Source organism: Alosa alosa, chromosome 10 (genome assembly GCF_017589495.1).
Source record: "Alosa alosa isolate M-15738 ecotype Scorff River chromosome 10, AALO_Geno_1.1, whole genome shotgun sequence".
Classification (NCBI taxonomy): domain Eukaryota; kingdom Metazoa; phylum Chordata; class Actinopteri; order Clupeiformes; family Clupeidae; genus Alosa; species Alosa alosa.
The window spans coordinates 8,541,819-8,558,747 of NC_063198.1; the positions used below are offsets into that span (position 1 = coordinate 8,541,819).

The following is a 16,929-nucleotide window of genomic DNA, read 5'->3' on the forward strand; positions in this document are numbered from 1 at the left end:
AGTCAGTGTTCGTAAGGTTGGGGACAACTGCTTCCGTGGTGGGGACAACAGCTTCCGTGGTGGGGAGATTTTGTAACACAGGGTCCCCCCTTGTTTCTTTTCAACATCACTTCTGCGCTTACATTACTATTTTGAAAGAGTGTAGGCCTACTTTTTGGGGGGAATAAGGAAGGGGGTGAAGATGAAACAAAACAACACAAAAAAAAATAAAGATTTCTCTTGAAGAAATCTCCCATTTCAACACCACGTTTCTTAACGTTCATTAAGAAATTTGTGTCACAGGAAGTGTCTGGTGGGGTGTGATAGGGGGGATTGTCAGTGGGGTACAGACTCATGTCTCATGCTCCACACAGTAATCTAGGCTTTTCTGGTGAAGACCAACATCCTCGTTAGATTTCACTTATCTCATTGTCTGCAGAGCTCAACTGATTCTTAAGTGGAAATTACAATACGGTCACAGGCTCCTAGTCTCACTGGAAGCCTATGATTAGATTAAATGTTGCCTACATTTTATTTGCCATTAGAACAAAAAGGAGCGCAAAGGTAAACTTTACTAATAGTTAACATGTCTGTCCAAAATTAAACTAGTACCTCAACAGACTCTCATAAGATTGAGCTGTGCAGGTTGATGATGTTCAGAAGCACATGTGATGTACTATACACACATCAAAAACATGTTTCGGGCTTTCTTAGCGTGGAATGCTAAATACGGACACTATAAGTGCCAAAATTAGAACAAAATTAGCTCGACATGCCCCAGATTATGAAGCATGAATGGAGTATTCACAACTGCCAGGCATAAATGTCTTCACAGGGTCTGAAAGAAAGGTCACATGGTTGATCGTTATCTTGATCTGACTTTAAGGAAGGGGTCATTTTTTGTCACTTTTTAGTCCAAAGTGTACATTGAGAATCTCACTTCCCTTTTCTCAACACCACATCCCATTAACTGTTTCAAGTCTTTTTAAAAAAAAAAAAACGGAAAGATACTTCAATGGAAAACTTGAGTAATGAACATGAATGAAATCAACGGCAAACGTTATTCATTTATAATGGAATAATGTACAGTATGCTAATTAGGGCTAACTTTCGTTATACTTGCTGTTAAATAACATAACATATTTTATTCTAAAAGAATGCTATAGGCCTACACATCACTCAAACACTTCTGCCCTGCAAAGGTTAAGAGCAACATTTTTGCACAAATAAGAAGTACATGATCTGCTCTTCAATCTGTTAAAATTTCATATGGCTACCTAATACAATTCTTAGCTAAATTTAAATTTTTAGTATGTATAGAAAAGTAGAGTGAAACCAAGGCAGAATGCAGTATCTGCCCTTACTGCCTTGATTTCACTTGCCATTACTGCATTCTGCCTTGGTTTCACTTGCCCTTACTCTAATAGGCAGTGTGTGTGTGTGTGTGTGTGTGTGTGTGTGTGTGTGTGTGCGCGCGCAGGGACACATTAAAAAAAGGCCCTGGACTTTCTTCTAAAAAGGCACATACCATTAGCACTCACACACACATTAGGTGTCTATCATGATCAGTCTCACAATATTAAATGCCAGTGAAAGTATCATATTCAAAATAGTCAGTCAGATTTTACAAAAAGTAATTAACATATACTTTGACAAATATAAGCAGCAGTGTGCACAGGTGTCAAAGGTTAGGTTTTGGTGTGCAGCAATGCAATATTGCTTGACATGAAAGTCTACAAGAATACCCAATTGATTTTGTTCCCTTTTTGCATAAATGTTTATAAATGACAGAGTTGTGCCATTGTTAAGGCATCAAGCAGCATATATCTTCACTAAAAATGTAGTAAGTACCTCCTCAATTAATATAAAAACTGAGTTTTTTTTTACATGGCCGTGTAAGTATAATACAAAGGCAAAGCGCAGCATAGCCTAAAACTACCAAATTTTGCCTAAATGTCAAAAAACAAAATGTTTAATATTCACCTCACTTTGATCTATCTAATTATACCCCTTGTTGTTAAATATAATTTGCTTGATGCATATACATGCTGTTCATTATCACAGCTGCCATGTGACTTTAATAGAAGTGCTTCAGAATAAGCGGTTAAGTAGGTGATGCAGGAATATGAAAAGCATTTAAAGCCTTTATAGCATCTTTCTGTGAAATCCCACTCTGGAGGGTGCTTTACTCTCTTTGTGTCGCTTCCCCTACAACAGACTTCTTAGTGTAATGCGGCTAAAACTGTTTGCACGTGGTGGTTAGGGGTGGTCAGTTGTGCTTAAAGGGGTCTGGGGGCATTAACGGTGACCCACATGGCTACCCCCACCCACGCCACTCTCCTTATGCCCCATCTGTCCACTACTGAGGGCCACCGAGTGGAACAGAGGGGGCTCAGTACTGGAACGGGAAACAGACCCTCTCTCTTTCACTCAGCCCATGCCTGCGAACACACACACACACACACACACACACACACACAAGCACGCACACACACACACACACACACAAGCTCGCACACACACACACACACTCACTCACCCAAACACACACACACACGTGCAGAGGTCTCCCCTGTCTGCTTTTGCAACATCTGTTACAAGTAGCGAGTGCTCCAGCAGACTGTGTATTCTAATGTATGTACTCCTGCTTCCATGGAATGGAGGCGTGGATAGTTGGGGAGTTTGGATTTTCCAAGAATCCAAGTTGAGGTCACTTCCAAGAAGACACGTAGCCAGTACTCTTAAGGAAAGGTTGTTTTAGGCACTGTTTTCATATGATTTTGACATCTTTGAAATATGAGTGACTGATTTTTCATGAATCTCTTTTGTATCATTTCAGCGTGCATTTACAGTTAAAGGCATTAAGGCAAATGAAGTGGCTATCCATGGGCCATTCACTGGGCATTCTGTCTCATTTGTCCTACACTGTGCAGGTCTATGAAAACTTTTTTGTTGATCATATTGATGAACTTTATAACACTAAAGGCCCGTTCAGTGTCGACAGCAACTAAGGATAGCTGTACAAACTGATTTCTAATGTCTCACTCATTTGAACAGCGAACTCCACAACTCACAAGATAATGGCATGAAAAACTATATTGCTGAGCATCAGTCAGAGCAATTATCTGAATGACATGAACACAGAATCCATCAACTTTTAATGGCATCATATCAAAACATGAATGATATTTTGGAGAGACTCTCCTCCTTATCATTGGCAAATGCACACATTCATATCTTCATGGTAACAGACAGTAGTTGTACAGTGACAGTTATCGTTGGCAGTGTTGATGGGCCTGTATGGTTTACTGGTCTTGCGGCCAAAGTGGGTTCTGGTCAAAAGGAGGGGAGAGAGGTGAGGAGAGTTAAAGGAGTTGAATGGAGCAGGGAGCCGGGCCTATAGACAGACACATCTGCAAAAGTTGTCACATGGGTTCCACATGTGTCATGTCAAGAGCAAACATTCTTGGGCAGTCGGCTTTTCCACGAAACGGCGCGGGAGCGCGACTAGAGCAGTCGAGAAGTGCGCGGGGAGAGAGGTTCAGCGAGGGCATTACCAAAGTAAGACTATTTTTAGTCGTGTACTGAAAGAGAGAAAGAGAGCAGAGGAGAGAGTGAAAGAAGAGAGAGAGAGAGAGAGGAATAGTGAGGAACAAGTGAAGGGAGTGAAAGAGCAAGACTGCACCAGAGGCACCTAAAGCCTTGCACTTCAGCGTGCAACACAGGCATATGCAATGCATTACCATGTAGGGCAGAGTATTGGCAAGGGCGCCAGTCAGTTGTTGCCCACACTTGACCCGCAACCTGACGCCACGCGTGCCAGCGACATTCACAACCCCATTCATTCACTGAGCCAGTGGCAGCTTCCCAGAAACACTGGCTGCAGTCTTATATGGTCAACTCTAGCTGCCGTCCAAATTTCATGCTTCAGCCCCACTTGTGCAGAGAGATGCACTGTCATAATCACATCCTCATCTTGAAAAAAACAATATATGCTTCCCTGTGAAGCACAAAGGATTATGCAAAGCAGCAGGGTGGCCCATGAGGTCATTGTGCCCTTACCACACATGCGGAGCGGGCCAGTGCTGAGAAAAGTTCACTAGCGTCCATAACCTGTAATGGATCTGCTGGATGTCTTGAATTCAGATGACCCACTGAACTTAATAGATAGCCTGCGCATAGCGCAGATGCATATGGTGTCACTGGTCAAAACGGTACACTGTGTGCCCTACATAGATCACTTCTGTTGACTCCACTCCATGAAGGGTCTGCATCTATAGGGGATGGAGGATGCCAGTGTCTTGAGAAAGCAACCAGAGAGCCTCTGTACTATCTGTTGCATTCGCATTCATGTACTGTATGTTTTTCATGTAACCTGCAGTAATGGCATGACCTGCGACATTGGTCCTGCATGGTTTCCTTTTTAAACCATATCTCCCAGGGCACAGTTCCTGGAGTTTAGATGTAACTCACGTTGACATTATACAAAAAGGGTCTGTCTTCATAGAACAGGCCTACTTGGGAGAGCAGAGCCAGGAGGAGTGGGTGGACAAGAGGAGACAGAATTAAGTGCTAAACATAATAAGGAAAGAGAGTCCTTTCTGCAGCTCAGGACATGTTGCACACAAGCATTGTGTCAGTGCCTCTCTTGTCTCTCTCACCGTGCCGCATAGTGGGCCATCAGGCTGATTGTCTCTGTAGTCCTCTCCTCACTCACACATGCGCATATCCGAGTCTGTCGGAGGATCAATGCACCATTGTGTGCCCTTGTTCAGCAACAGAGCTGACTGCCCCCATGGAACCCCAAGGGACACCCAGGGCTTTAGCACCATCAATGAGGAATGCATTAAGCATTAGGAATAAGTAGGCTATTTTTAAATATTTACCCCCCCACCAATGACTCAGCAGTGATGGGGGTGGGGTGGGATTGCAGCCCAGTGGAGGTGGCGATGATACCTCACCCCCCAAGGGTTAATGAAGCTGTGAGTAAGGAATTACCTGCATGGCTTACAGGGATGCCAAAAGTCAATTACCACTTTAAATTCCATCTGATTGTCTGCCACAACAGCCTCAAAAAATCTATCGGAAATAAATGCATGCCATGGATTTAAAGCTGGGTCATGGATTTCCAATGATGTAAGGCCACGGTATTCAGCACTTGTCCAAAAGGGATTGTCACCTCCCCATTCTCTCTAATGTGTGCTACATGATTTTTAATGGTCCTGTGCTACTGTGTGCCCTCAAGTACAAATAGTAGCGTAGTCCCCGCGTGTGCTTTAAATTGGAGCTCCTTGACATCCTGCTGGATTACTCAGGGTGGACAAATGTTGTGGTGAAAAGTGAAATAGCTGACTTAGTCATGAGTGTCGTTGAAAGTGCAGGGATGAAGGAAAGTGACTTTATCGTTTGAGGTCTTGTGGTTGAGAAAGAGGAAAAGTGTTTCATTAGAATTATATTATTATTATATGTTAGAGTTTCTGTTGGGTAAGTTATAGTGTTCTACTACATGGTAATACATTTCTTTAGTTTATTTCCCACTTTCAGCACAACATTTGAATATGATTTAATTTGTACAGTAGTATCTGTTTCTTGGATTTAGACTCTGTGTTCCATTCCAGATGGGATTAAAAAGGCTAGTCTGGGTTCTGATTCAGAGTGAGTATTTTCCGTCACAATTAATCATGGCGCTGGAGGAATAGGAAATTCAATCTGCTTTTATTAAGCCTGAAAACATCCGCAAACAGTCATAGTGATTTTCCTTGCACTCACATATTCATGTGGAATACGTCACAACCTTTCAGTCGGATGTGGGAGGTCAAGGAAAATTTTCCATAAAAAGATCAGCGGAAGAGGAATTCCAGCTCAAAAGACTCCCAGGAGAGACTGTCTGCAACTAAAGTTTTAGCATCCACACAGTAATGTTGTAACAAAGCAGTCACATACCCCCTCCTCCAAATACTTTTAGTTTATTTCATAGATGTGTTACTGTGACACTACCCGGAAATGACTCACAGCTTGATTTGTCATACCCCCACCCCCAACCACCAGTACTGACCACAGTAACAGTCATCCTAAGTCTACCCTTCTCCTGAGCATAAACGGAGCTCCCCCTGGTGGAATAAATTAATTATTGTTTTACCCCTCCATTTTTATAAATTAGAACATGTTCCACTATTACAAGGCGGTCATTGTGCTATTGTGTAAGGGGTGCTTTAAACATAGGTCATTAGATCAGTCACATTTAATGGCATACAAATAACACTTCATGAAGCTGATGGAGATCCTTTGCCTTGTAGCCATCATCTGATGCTATATGCATTCCAAACAAATCAGTCCCTTCCTTTGGCTACATGGAAAGGTCATGCACAGGCCGGGCACAAATGCACTTTTGTACATTTTTTATGTCTTTAATTGTGTAAATTTAGCTAAATGTCTTATGACATTTTTTTGCGCAAGCCAGTGTTGATTCAGTCTTGCGTTACCCAATCGCAGTCTCTGAATGCTCACTCAGCAGTACTGCATCTGTTTTAGCTGCAGATGTGACACCAAAAGAACACCAGTTTTTGGCACACAGCAAAGTATAGACTACTGAAAGGATGTCTACTCTTCATATACACTACTCACAAAAAGTCAGGGATATTCGGCTTTCGGGTGAAATTTCAGGATGAACCTAAAGTCCACTATAACTTTTACAGGTGAACTTAATGTGACCTTCTCTAAACTTTTGAATGAGCATGTCCAACAGTTCAATGTTTCAGTACTGAAACATAAAATTTCACCCGAAAGCCAGATATCCCTAACTTTGTGTGAGTAGTATATCAGAAGGAAGAGCCACTCAGAAGAAAATGCAAAACAAGTGCAAGTTTTCAATTATTTATTTGTCATTTTAAAAACTGTAGAGGACAATCAAAATATAAATACATTTCTCCCAGACACAACACAGGCTGTCCAAAGCACCAGACACCAACACACATACAGAGAGATCAAGCAGACAGGAACATCCCTACACACATAGATCACACACCAACGTAAACATCTGCCCAATCATACATGCGCACACACACAAGTACACGCGCGCACACACACGCGCGCACACACACGCGCACACACACACACGCGCACACGCACACGCACACAAACCCCAGCTCCTGATTTTTTTTTGTGAAGGTGCTAACACAATAAAAGTATCCACATCTTGCACCTTCTGTGCTTCTGTGTGAGTGTATATAACCCGACGGACGACCCAACTTCCTCCTGTTTTAGTGACTTCTTCTCCAGTTTACACGGTAGTCGAGTGTTAAATGCATTCGGCACCACTGGAATTAAACCTTCATAGAAGTTTGGCTGTAAAATGAGATGTGTCTACTATCAAGGTCTGGAGTGCCAGCATGTTTTGATTCTGTAGACGGGCAACGTCTCCACATAATAGCGAAAAAAACTGGTGCTTAATTGTATTACTGTTTTTGTGATCCTCAAAGAAATTCAGACACCTTCTTGAGAATGAAAAAGAAAAAACAATGCCAAAAGTGATTGCTTAAAGAAATAAAAAAAAAAAACTTAGATTCCAATTGATATGTGGGAAGTACTGTATTTGATAAAGCCAGAGATGAATAGTCCTAGACTCCGCAAGTCTCATCTGGGAGGGCAATTCACAAAAGTAGAACTGCATTGTCTGAGTGTTGAAAATAAGAGCTCCATTTACCATGAGCTGAGAATCAGTCTGTGGCCCTTCCCTTTACAGACAGAACTTGTTGGAACCAGAGCTGCATCAATTTTAATTACAGTTGTTAAAAAAATAGTAATGGCTACGATGCCTTCCCCAGCTCAATCTTCTTTTGGATGGCTCTTGCTGAGTGGTATATTAATGAATCGATGAGTCCAGCCACTAGAGTGCAAGAAGGAAAAACAAAATGATCACTGAATTAATAAACAAATATATTATGTAATGTTTCAGGTTCCTGCTCTTTTTTCCCCCTTCAGGTTATTTTTCTTTCAGGTTCTTAATCATTTTTTGATCATAACTTTCCCCCAATTTTCCACGCATTTCCAGCTCTGGAAAGCAGTAATTCATTATTCCTGACATCCTGCGTTAATAATACTAATATGGTACCCAAATCAACAAGGTCCACGAAGTTGGGTAGATGTTTATATACATGTACATTGTTAATATTACCATGTACCTCAAGAGTTTTTAAACTAGTTCTTATCCTTCACAGATACAGTAAAGCCCCAAAATGTCCATACCCTTGCCAAATTTAGATTTATACTTCATCTGAATTTGACTGAAAGTTTTCTTTTGGCAGTTAATGATTGACATGTGTTTGCAAAATGACTGTCTTGTTACGTGTTAATGTAATTTCCATCTAAACTTTTGGTCAAATTAAGATTCACTATAAATAAAAAACATGGGGCTTAACTCTAGGTATACAAAAACACTGGACCATTTTCTGGTAAAGCACACCGGAAAATACACCAGGAAAAATGGCAATAGACCCACCTGTGAACACACCGCCAATGATTGCACAAACTCCCGTCAGAAAATGGGTGAAAGACCTGGGAAGAGGCACATAAAGAATATATATAATACACAAAATATAGTAAAATGAAAATGTCCACACACTCATACAACAAAAGTAATGTATTTGCTGCATACCGCTGCTTTTCGGTGAATTTCACCATCATAGGAGAAAGTTCATATAGCACAAAAACTCCTGGGAGTCCCTGGTCCCCTATCAGACCGTTGGCCACTTTCTCATGACGAGTCACAGAAAATTGATTTGTTTTCACCATCTGATCAACACAAATAAACACACCAACATTTAAACGTGTTTAATATATGTATAAACAAGCAGGACATTGAAAAGCAATTTAAAACACCACAATACTTTATTTTGAACAAGTAGTCTTCAATTACCTCTCCATCTCCTTTAACATAGATCGTTGGCACTATTTTCACAAAATACTGGTACATCATGGACGCTGGAATAATAATTAAATAGAGGTTAGAATCGATGCAAAATACACTCATTGTATAGTTGCATTTTGATCAAGGATATGTACAAAGAAGTGTTGTGAAATAGACGACAGGGGGCGCTACTCAAATTTTATGCCACTTATTTTTTCTTCCTCTCACACGACATTTCCTCTCAAGTAATGGAGTCTCGACAAATCGACGCTACTTCTGACAGTGCTTGAGAAATACATCAGGTTAATTTCCTCCTGGTTCATAGAAGGATCTGAACAACCTCTGAAACAAGGTAATATTACCCGAATGTACTGACAAAGTTATCAGTTGCGTGTGAGGAGAATACGCAAAACTGTATGTCTACACTAGTTAGCTACCAAACTTGTTTTCAAGGCCAGAGATAGGTGACATGTAGCAAAGCTTGCTAGCCTGTTCGCTTAGCAAGACACTGTCTACGCAGGATGTCATTTATTAACATAATTGGATTTTGAATTTATTGAAACACATTTGGCAGCATTTAACCATCATGCTATCCAATATTGTAATGAAATATCGCTTGCTATGCCTGCACGCGCTTTAAAACTACTAGCCACATGCTAGCAAACGTGCCCAGTCAAACACCGATGTTATGCAATTAGTTTTGATGACCATTTCGGACACTGTTTCTAGATGCCGGTGGCCGTCGGACCTTACGGACAAGCGCAGCCAAGCTGCGTTGACAGAGTGAAAATGGGGTTTATGATGGGCTTCGCTGTTGGAATGGCAGCGGGGGCCATGTTCGGAACCTTCTCCTGCTTAAGGTGGGTGTGAATTAAGGCTGCACAGTTAATCAATTTAATTGACATTGCAATTAGCCAATAGCAAAGGCTGCAGTTAATATTCCAAGTAGCAATCTGTCAGGAAAATAGCAGTTAAGATATTTACCCCAAATCATGCAGCTTTGGTGTGAGTGGACTACGTTTGTTGAATTGACATTGGACAGTCATTATCAATGGACAATTCACTTGGGAATGCAAATATTTAATTTCCATTTCACGGCTTTAATGAAGTTAAAGTACTCGCTGTCACTGGGGAAGCAATGCACTACTTAAAACCAGGCTAACTAGGATCAAGTACAGTGAACATAATCGGGGCATCAATGTCTGAATGATGACTGAAATGTTTTTTTTCCCCCCTGTTCATTTCCAGGATTGGAATGAGAGGAAGAGAACTGATGGGGGGCGTTGGGAAGACCATGATGCAGAGTGGGGGCACATTCGGCACATTCATGGCAATTGGAATGGGAATCCGCTGCTAGAGGAAACCCCTCCGACACGGTCACATCATGCAGGACTCTTCAAAATAATTTTTTACCTTTTTCCCGATGCCACCCTGATAGTAAATACAAAGATGCTGGAGGAATACACACTGAATAAAGACTGTGATTTAAAACACTAATGGCTTCAAGTAGGAATGACTTGGGCTTGGTCCCCTTATCACAAGATGAGAAGGCTGGGCATTGTCTGTCTCAGAGTATACGCTGCATGCCACAAAATGTCCCTCTGGATGAAGAAAGTATCTTATCTATCGCCTTAAGCGCTTCCTGATTGGAGCTGCACTGAGACAACATAGGTGGTAGCTTAGACTGTGAGACATGCATAAAGTAGAGAGTGTGTATTGGATGGCAATAACTCACCTTGTGGTGCTGTGACGAAAGTTCCGTCCAGTGGGTTGACAATACCAGGGTAGTCTTTGCCAAAAGACAGGTGTTTAATTATGTGTGTCATATTTATCTGTGAACCAGAGGTGGCAACCAAAATCAAGTCAATCGGTCAAGTGATTCAACATGGCCAAACAAACGCATTACAGAATAAACCAAACCTGTATACTCACATTATCTAATCCAAAACTCTGCAGATCATGAACTGAAAATAAAGATAAAAAATTAGTACAACTGCCTTGACATGTATTCTTAGTGGTTAGTTGGTGGGAGTTATTGTGTTGCTGTTTGAGATTTGATGAGAGCCGTGTCAATCACAAATTGAGATTTGAAGCAGAATTAGTCGTTTTGACAAGACCCTAAAGCATAGCAAGAAGATTAGGCATAAAAAAAAAAAATCTTGGGTTCCGGTTTGACCGACCCTGTCAATTTATGTCCGACCCAAATTTATTTTATGAGCTTGGGGGAGAAATAACACTAAATAGTCTAGGCTACATTAAATACATCCACAAGTAAAAGGCGAAATATAATTACATGAATTACCCCTTGCGTTATGTATAGGGATGAGCGTATTCTCTCTTACAAAGTAGCCTATGCACAGCTGTTCAGGAAGACGATTGTTTTCGTCACTTACCAAGGCACGCGCAATTTTGTCCAAACACCGCAACTTTTTCGCAAATTTGACCAATCATCGTAGTTTCACCGTGAAATTTCACCTACCACAACAGTCCCTCGCGCACAATATTGAGCCAGATGGCACACTTCTGCATGACCCAAAAGACTGCCCTAACGTGTTCGTTCCTCTGCAGTTTTGATGACAATAAATAGAAGGCTAACGTTAATGATCTGCTTACTTGCATCTCTCAACCTGGTGTTGCTAACCTACCTAGGCTATGAAAGTAAGTTAATTAAGGCCTACTTGGTTTACTGACATTTGAGTAGGCTATGCAACCCATTGGCAAACGTTTACCTGGATATGTCCTTTTAGCTTATGTCATGTTTGCTAGCTTGTGGGCTTAGTTTAAGTAGTGCTACCAAAATCATAGAAATTAATAAAATTGCAAGACATTTACCTCTTCTATGATCCAAGAATGATTTCATTCGAGTTTTTTTTTTTAACATTTATTTTAACTAATGAAATAGACATTCCCAATTGCATCCACATAATGCACTATGCAAAAAGTGATTTACACTCGTAGCCGAACACAGTGAGATGCAAGCCTTCCAATCCACTCAGAAATGTAATTAGGCTACTCTCACGTCCTTAAAGGGGCATGCAGTCAATTAGACGTACACCACCAATGTAATGACATTAAACAGAAGTGTAGTCAAATAGTTTAAATCAATATGAAATTACTAGATACTTACTTTTATTAATGATGCAGGCCACAGACTATGAATTATTAAAAAGATATGAACTTAATATGAATTACAAAATATATGAATGTATTGAAACATATGACATGATGCCATCTCTTTAGGTGACTGTCTTTTTTGGATGGTTCACTGCTTTGTGAATTACCTCAGTCAAAGCATTTTCACATATAAAGTAGGCCTACTTTGATTTTCTGTAATCCTTACTGTTTACCTTTGATTATCCTTTTTTAATAAGCATCAAGATTATCAGTGTGATTTTGGTCTTACTAACCTTAATTAAAAGCCTAAATTTAAAATAAAAAAATCGCAACTATTTTTGCAATTTTCACTTCCTCCCGCAATTTCTCCACAAGAAACAGCTAAAAACAGCAACTTCCATCCACGCATTTTAGGTCGCAACAGTCTCAAAAAACCTTGTGAAATCCTGGAGGGACTGATTTTCTACCTATCCCTTACTGCCACTGGGGGGGAAAAAAAACAGGAACCAAACCTTTTTTTTTTTTTTTTATGCCTTATTAGAAAAGTAAGCTTAAAGTCACAGCATTAGCAACACCCGTACCATAGAGAAGCAAGAGTCAAAGAGAAATTAAAAATAGTTCAATAACAGGGTAATTTTAAATGGTCACTATTTCTCTAAAGTCCTGTGACTACAGCTCATCGTTTATAGTGCTCTTTCTGAATTTTTGGGGGGAGGTTTGTCAAATAGTAACATAAAAACTACAAAAAGGATTAACTTACTTTCCACAGCGTGCACTGCAGAAAGAAGAGAAAAAGAGTCACCACATGATTGGAACAGAGGTAGGAAGGAAGAGAGGATGAAGGGAAGCGTCTGGTCCAACAGGACAGTTTGTGGTCACTGCACCTTCCAGTGTGCTGTGCATTTATGGACAGTATAAAGACTAGAATGAACTCAATCGTTTACGCCAATTTCACGTTAAAAGCGGCTCATTGTCTCTTTTTTCTGTAGTCGTCTCTAAATACTTAAGTCCTTAGCCCGTGCGCATCACCAAGCCTATGCAAGCATCTTGCTACAAGTATGTTGCTTTTTTAGATATGCTGCTCACAAGGTTAGCAAGATAACCGTTACAGATAACACTCATTCTCAACCATGTTACTTATGCTGACAGAGACAGAGGATGTTAGCAGCATTCCCCTCAATAGTGCCAAGTAGCTTTGCACATTCAGAAAGAGATACAGAGCAATTGAAGATGCCTGATCATCCACTTAACTGAAGAAAAAATGCTTATGATAAGCTATTTTCAGATACATAATTCTTATTCCTGACACATTAAATTAAGTTCAAAGAGTCCCATTTTGTTGAGGTGCATTAGACAGTTCCTATAAATCAAACTCCAAGAGAGTTACATAGATTGTGAATTTTAGTGAGTGAATAGAGATGGTCATTCATTAACCCACATATGCCCAGCATCATCCAACTTTATAGAATTTAGCCTTTAGTAACCTTTACTGTTTTGAATATGACACAGGGTTGCAGGTTAGTGGACACACCACAAAACAGAAACCACAGCGAGGCAGAGACAGAGGGATAGAAACATGCATCGAAAGTGACAGGACAGGAATTTACAGCTTCACAACCACCAGATGTAAGAACACGGGAACTAATTCACAAATTCTAGTGCATTCTTCTCATACAAGCATACTATATAGTATGCCCAATAACTTACAAGCTTTTAGCCACTTTATCCCCAATTCCCACGTGTTCAACACATTCAACTATTGTCTGATTGCTAAGGGCAAATCTAAATGCACCAAATGATATTGCCTGTCTGCAATAAAGCATTCAATTAAGGCAGGAGACCTTGACTGTAGCCTCTAGTATTATCGAATGGCTAATTGACATGTCACTTTTCCTGATAATTGTATAACAACATTCATCACTGCATAACGGGTGATGTTTACAATTGTGTGCACAGAATGATGTAGGGATGCATCAGCCAGAGCGTTCATTTACGGCCAGTTTCCCATACACGTATTAAGCCTAGTCCTAGGATAAAAGCTTTTTTCAAAAGAGTTTTTCTAATTAAAATTATCTTTTAGTTTAGGATCCATTATCCATTTCCATAATCCATTTATGGAAACTAGCTCTTGATGTTTAGTGATCATCATAACATGGCTCCTCTTACCGTGGACATGAGACTGCTGAAAGCTTTTGCCAGGCGCAAAATGGAAATTTCCTGCCACCTTTGTAAGAACAAGATGAAACGCTTGGTAAACAGAACATGGTCATTTCGAAACACATTAACAGAAACATATTGAAAGTAATTGCTGTGTTTGTGTCTCTTATAGGTATAGTCAGCAATGCTAATAATATTTATTTATTTAGCCGAATTCAGTGAACAGCTCTATATAGTCTCTATTGTACAGTGGAGTTTTTTTTATATGTATATACTTTTTCTTCTGTAAGTGCATGTTGGGTGTGATGTCTGTACCCTACTGAGACCTTGAATTTCCCTTTGAGGATCAATAAAGTCTTTGGTCAAGAAGTGTCTGCTAAATGTAATGTAATGTAATGTAATGTAATGTAATGTAAAGTATCTATCTATCTATCTATCTAGTCCAGATGTTAGTAGCATGCAGTCCTGGCTCTGTACACAAAGTAGTTCAAAATGGAGCCATCATTCCAGACAGTCAAGACATTACTTCAGGAGCACCAAACGAGGGAGTGTAATTTGAGTGGTTGTTGAGCTCAACATTTCACCAGAAATGTGTGCTATACCTCTAACTACTCTCAGTCTCATAAAATGAGACAAAAACCCAATCTTAAAAAATAAATAAAAAAATAAATAAAAAAAACACTGTTTGCTGCAACTGCCTGTAATAGTTTGGTTGGTTGGTTGAGGCATGGTAATGAGCTTACCTTGTTCACCTCCAGGAATCCAAAAACCTGGCAGCCTTCATTCTTCTGTTCCTGCATTCTCTGACTGAAGCCCTCTCTCTTGCACTGCACAATGGTGTCCGGTGTCTTGAACGCCCAGCCTCTCCGTCGGTAAGCCTCTCGTACATCATCGCAGGAGTTACAACATCTACAACAAGCAAAAAAATAAATAAATAAAAACTGTTTACACTATTATTTTTTTCCCCCCCACATCCTGGCTCCCAGCTAAATTTGTATAGTCGGTCTGTTTGGTGGTAACCTTGATAGACACACTATTGACAAATACCATAAACTGTGAAACCATTACATTTCCTGAGACAATTATCATACAGGGAAAATATCATAACATCAAATCCCTTTATAGGACATAAATGTACATTTGGACATTGGGGCGCTTCGGACTTGTAACCGGAGGGTTGCCTGTTCGAACCCCGACCAATAGGCACGGTTGAAGTGCCCTTGAGCAAGGCACCTAACCCCTCACTGCTCCCCGAGTGCCGCTGTTGTTGCAGGCAGCTCACTGCACCGGGATAAGTGTGTGCTTCACCTCACTGTGTGTTCACTGTGTGCTGAGAGTGTTTCACTAATTCACAGATTGGGATAACTAAAGAGACCAAATTTCCCTCACAGGATCAAAAGAGTATAAATACTTATACTTATAAATGAAAAGCATACACAAACGGATGCACAAGCTTCAGACACACTGTGTCCATCATGGCTGTGTGTATCAGGGTGGAGGAGTATGGAATTGTGTCCTAAAAGATCTTAGAGGAGCAAGGAGACTCACTTTAGGTCTTCAGTCTCAGCACCATAGCAACTCTCACAGCGGTCTGGGTCCAATTTGCTTGGGTCAAACACCTCCCCTTCACCCTCTTCTTTACCTAAATCTAAGGACGCAAAGTATGTCGATGTAAATATGGTGAAAACATAGTAACAGTTAGATAATGACATGTTAGGGTTGTAATTTAGCGTTTACCATGTTTGTCTGCCTCAGAAGTGACAGGGTTGCCGTCCTTGTCAAGCCTCTGTTTAAATAGGTTATGCTCAACATCCAACTGCTGCTCTCCAGCGACATCCATAGCATCAATACTCAGATCTATGAAACAAAACAGGTATTGACCCAAAGTTGAACAAAACCTTTTGTAATTTTATCAAAACGGTGTTGTGTGACGAGACCGGGCAAACTTACAGACGCATGGCATATGAGGAAAGACTACATCTATATTAATTTGTAGCTTGTCGCCCCGTGATGTGTCCACGAACAATTCTGGATGCACCTTAAATTCCCAACAAACAAGACAATCTTAGTCCCAGTGCAGTTATGCGTTTCATTATTGTGATTAGTTGAACCGTTACTAACCTCTTTAGTTAGGTAGTACTGCAACTCGGAAAAGAACAGGATCAGCATGATCAGACCGCTCACAATGGTCACTGTGGAACGGAAAAATGGGGGTGATGAATGAAACGCTAAAGCCCCTTCCAAAACACACACTGACATACGTTAGAAACACCAATAGCTAAAGTCCACAATACATTTATAGCCAGTAATGTAGGAATCGCTAACCTGGCTGCCTATCCCAGACCAATACAAACCGACTTAGGCTAACGTTACTGTGCTTGCATGCTCACTAAGACATAGGTTTAATTTGGGATAAAACAACACGTGACGTTTAAGACTTACCTGTGGCCCCACCACATGTCTTCACCCTAAAATCCTCAAGAGTTTTCGGATACGCATCAAATTGTTTCAGTTTATTAATTGCATCCATCTCACACCGACCGCAAGAACCGTCACACCAGTTCCCGCATCAGAACCACTTCCGGTACACAGGTTAGCGTGCCATCCAATGAGAATTCACCGCGTATGACGACCGTACCGATTCAGAAATACATTTTGCCAGTTCTACAGCACTTTGGTTAGAAGCCTTTAATGTAATGGCGCTGTTAAAACTGCTATTATAATAACAGTACTAACTAGTAGTGGTTCTGTTAAACTAATGTGTCCCTTTAGTG

General features: G+C 40.6%; 2 protein-coding genes across 3 annotated transcripts; one reads left to right on the forward strand and one right to left on the reverse strand.

Moving 5' to 3' along the window:
• Nucleotides 1-6,836: 6,836 nt before the first annotated feature.
• ergic3 (ERGIC and golgi 3) lies at nt 6,837-16,770 on the reverse strand. Of its 2 annotated transcripts, XM_048255422.1 has the most exons (14): nt 16,598-16,770; nt 16,277-16,347; nt 16,106-16,193; nt 15,893-16,012; nt 15,704-15,803; nt 14,899-15,064; nt 14,165-14,222; nt 12,759-12,773; nt 10,817-10,848; nt 10,620-10,716; nt 8,894-8,958; nt 8,633-8,769; nt 8,477-8,532; nt 6,837-7,864 (listed from the first exon to the last, which is right to left on the reverse strand). In XM_048255422.1, exons 1-14 carry the CDS (start codon nt 16,683-16,685, stop codon nt 7,785-7,787), a joined length of 1,173 nt encoding a protein of 390 aa, XP_048111379.1. In that variant the 5' UTR covers nt 16,686-16,770; the 3' UTR covers nt 6,837-7,784. The 2 variants fall into 2 exon arrangements, with proteins under 2 accessions (XP_048111379.1, XP_048111380.1); XM_048255423.1 differs by lacking the exon at nt 12,759-12,773.
• Nucleotides 9,115-10,377, forward strand: romo1 (reactive oxygen species modulator 1). Its single transcript, XM_048255424.1, has 3 exons — nt 9,115-9,236; nt 9,614-9,744; nt 10,133-10,377. Exons 2-3 carry the CDS (start codon nt 9,614-9,616, stop codon nt 10,239-10,241), a joined length of 240 nt encoding a protein of 79 aa, XP_048111381.1. The 5' UTR covers nt 9,115-9,236; the 3' UTR covers nt 10,242-10,377.
• Nucleotides 16,771-16,929: the final 159 nt, after the last annotated feature.

Bases quoted from the DNA above. Each gene is read 5' to 3' on its own strand.
- romo1 (XM_048255424.1), top strand. From the start codon at position 9,614: ATGCCGGTGGCCGTCGGACCTTACGGACAAGCGCAGCCAAGCTGCGTT. The intron at 9,745-10,132 runs GTGGGTGTGAAT...GTTCATTTCCAG, and splicing joins GGAACCTTCTCCTGCTTAAG to GATTGGAATGAGAGGAAGAG.
- ergic3 (XM_048255422.1), bottom strand. From the start codon at position 16,685: ATGGATGCAATTAATAAACTGAAACAATTTGATGCGTATCCGAAAACT. The intron at 14,223-14,898 runs GTAAGCTCATTA...GTTCTTACAAAG, and splicing joins GATTCCTGGAGGTGAACAAG to GTGGCAGGAAATTTCCATTT. The intron at 8,959-10,619 runs GTGAGTTATTGC...TTATTATTCCAG, and splicing joins TTTCGTCACAGCACCACAAG to CGTCCATGATGTACCAGTAT.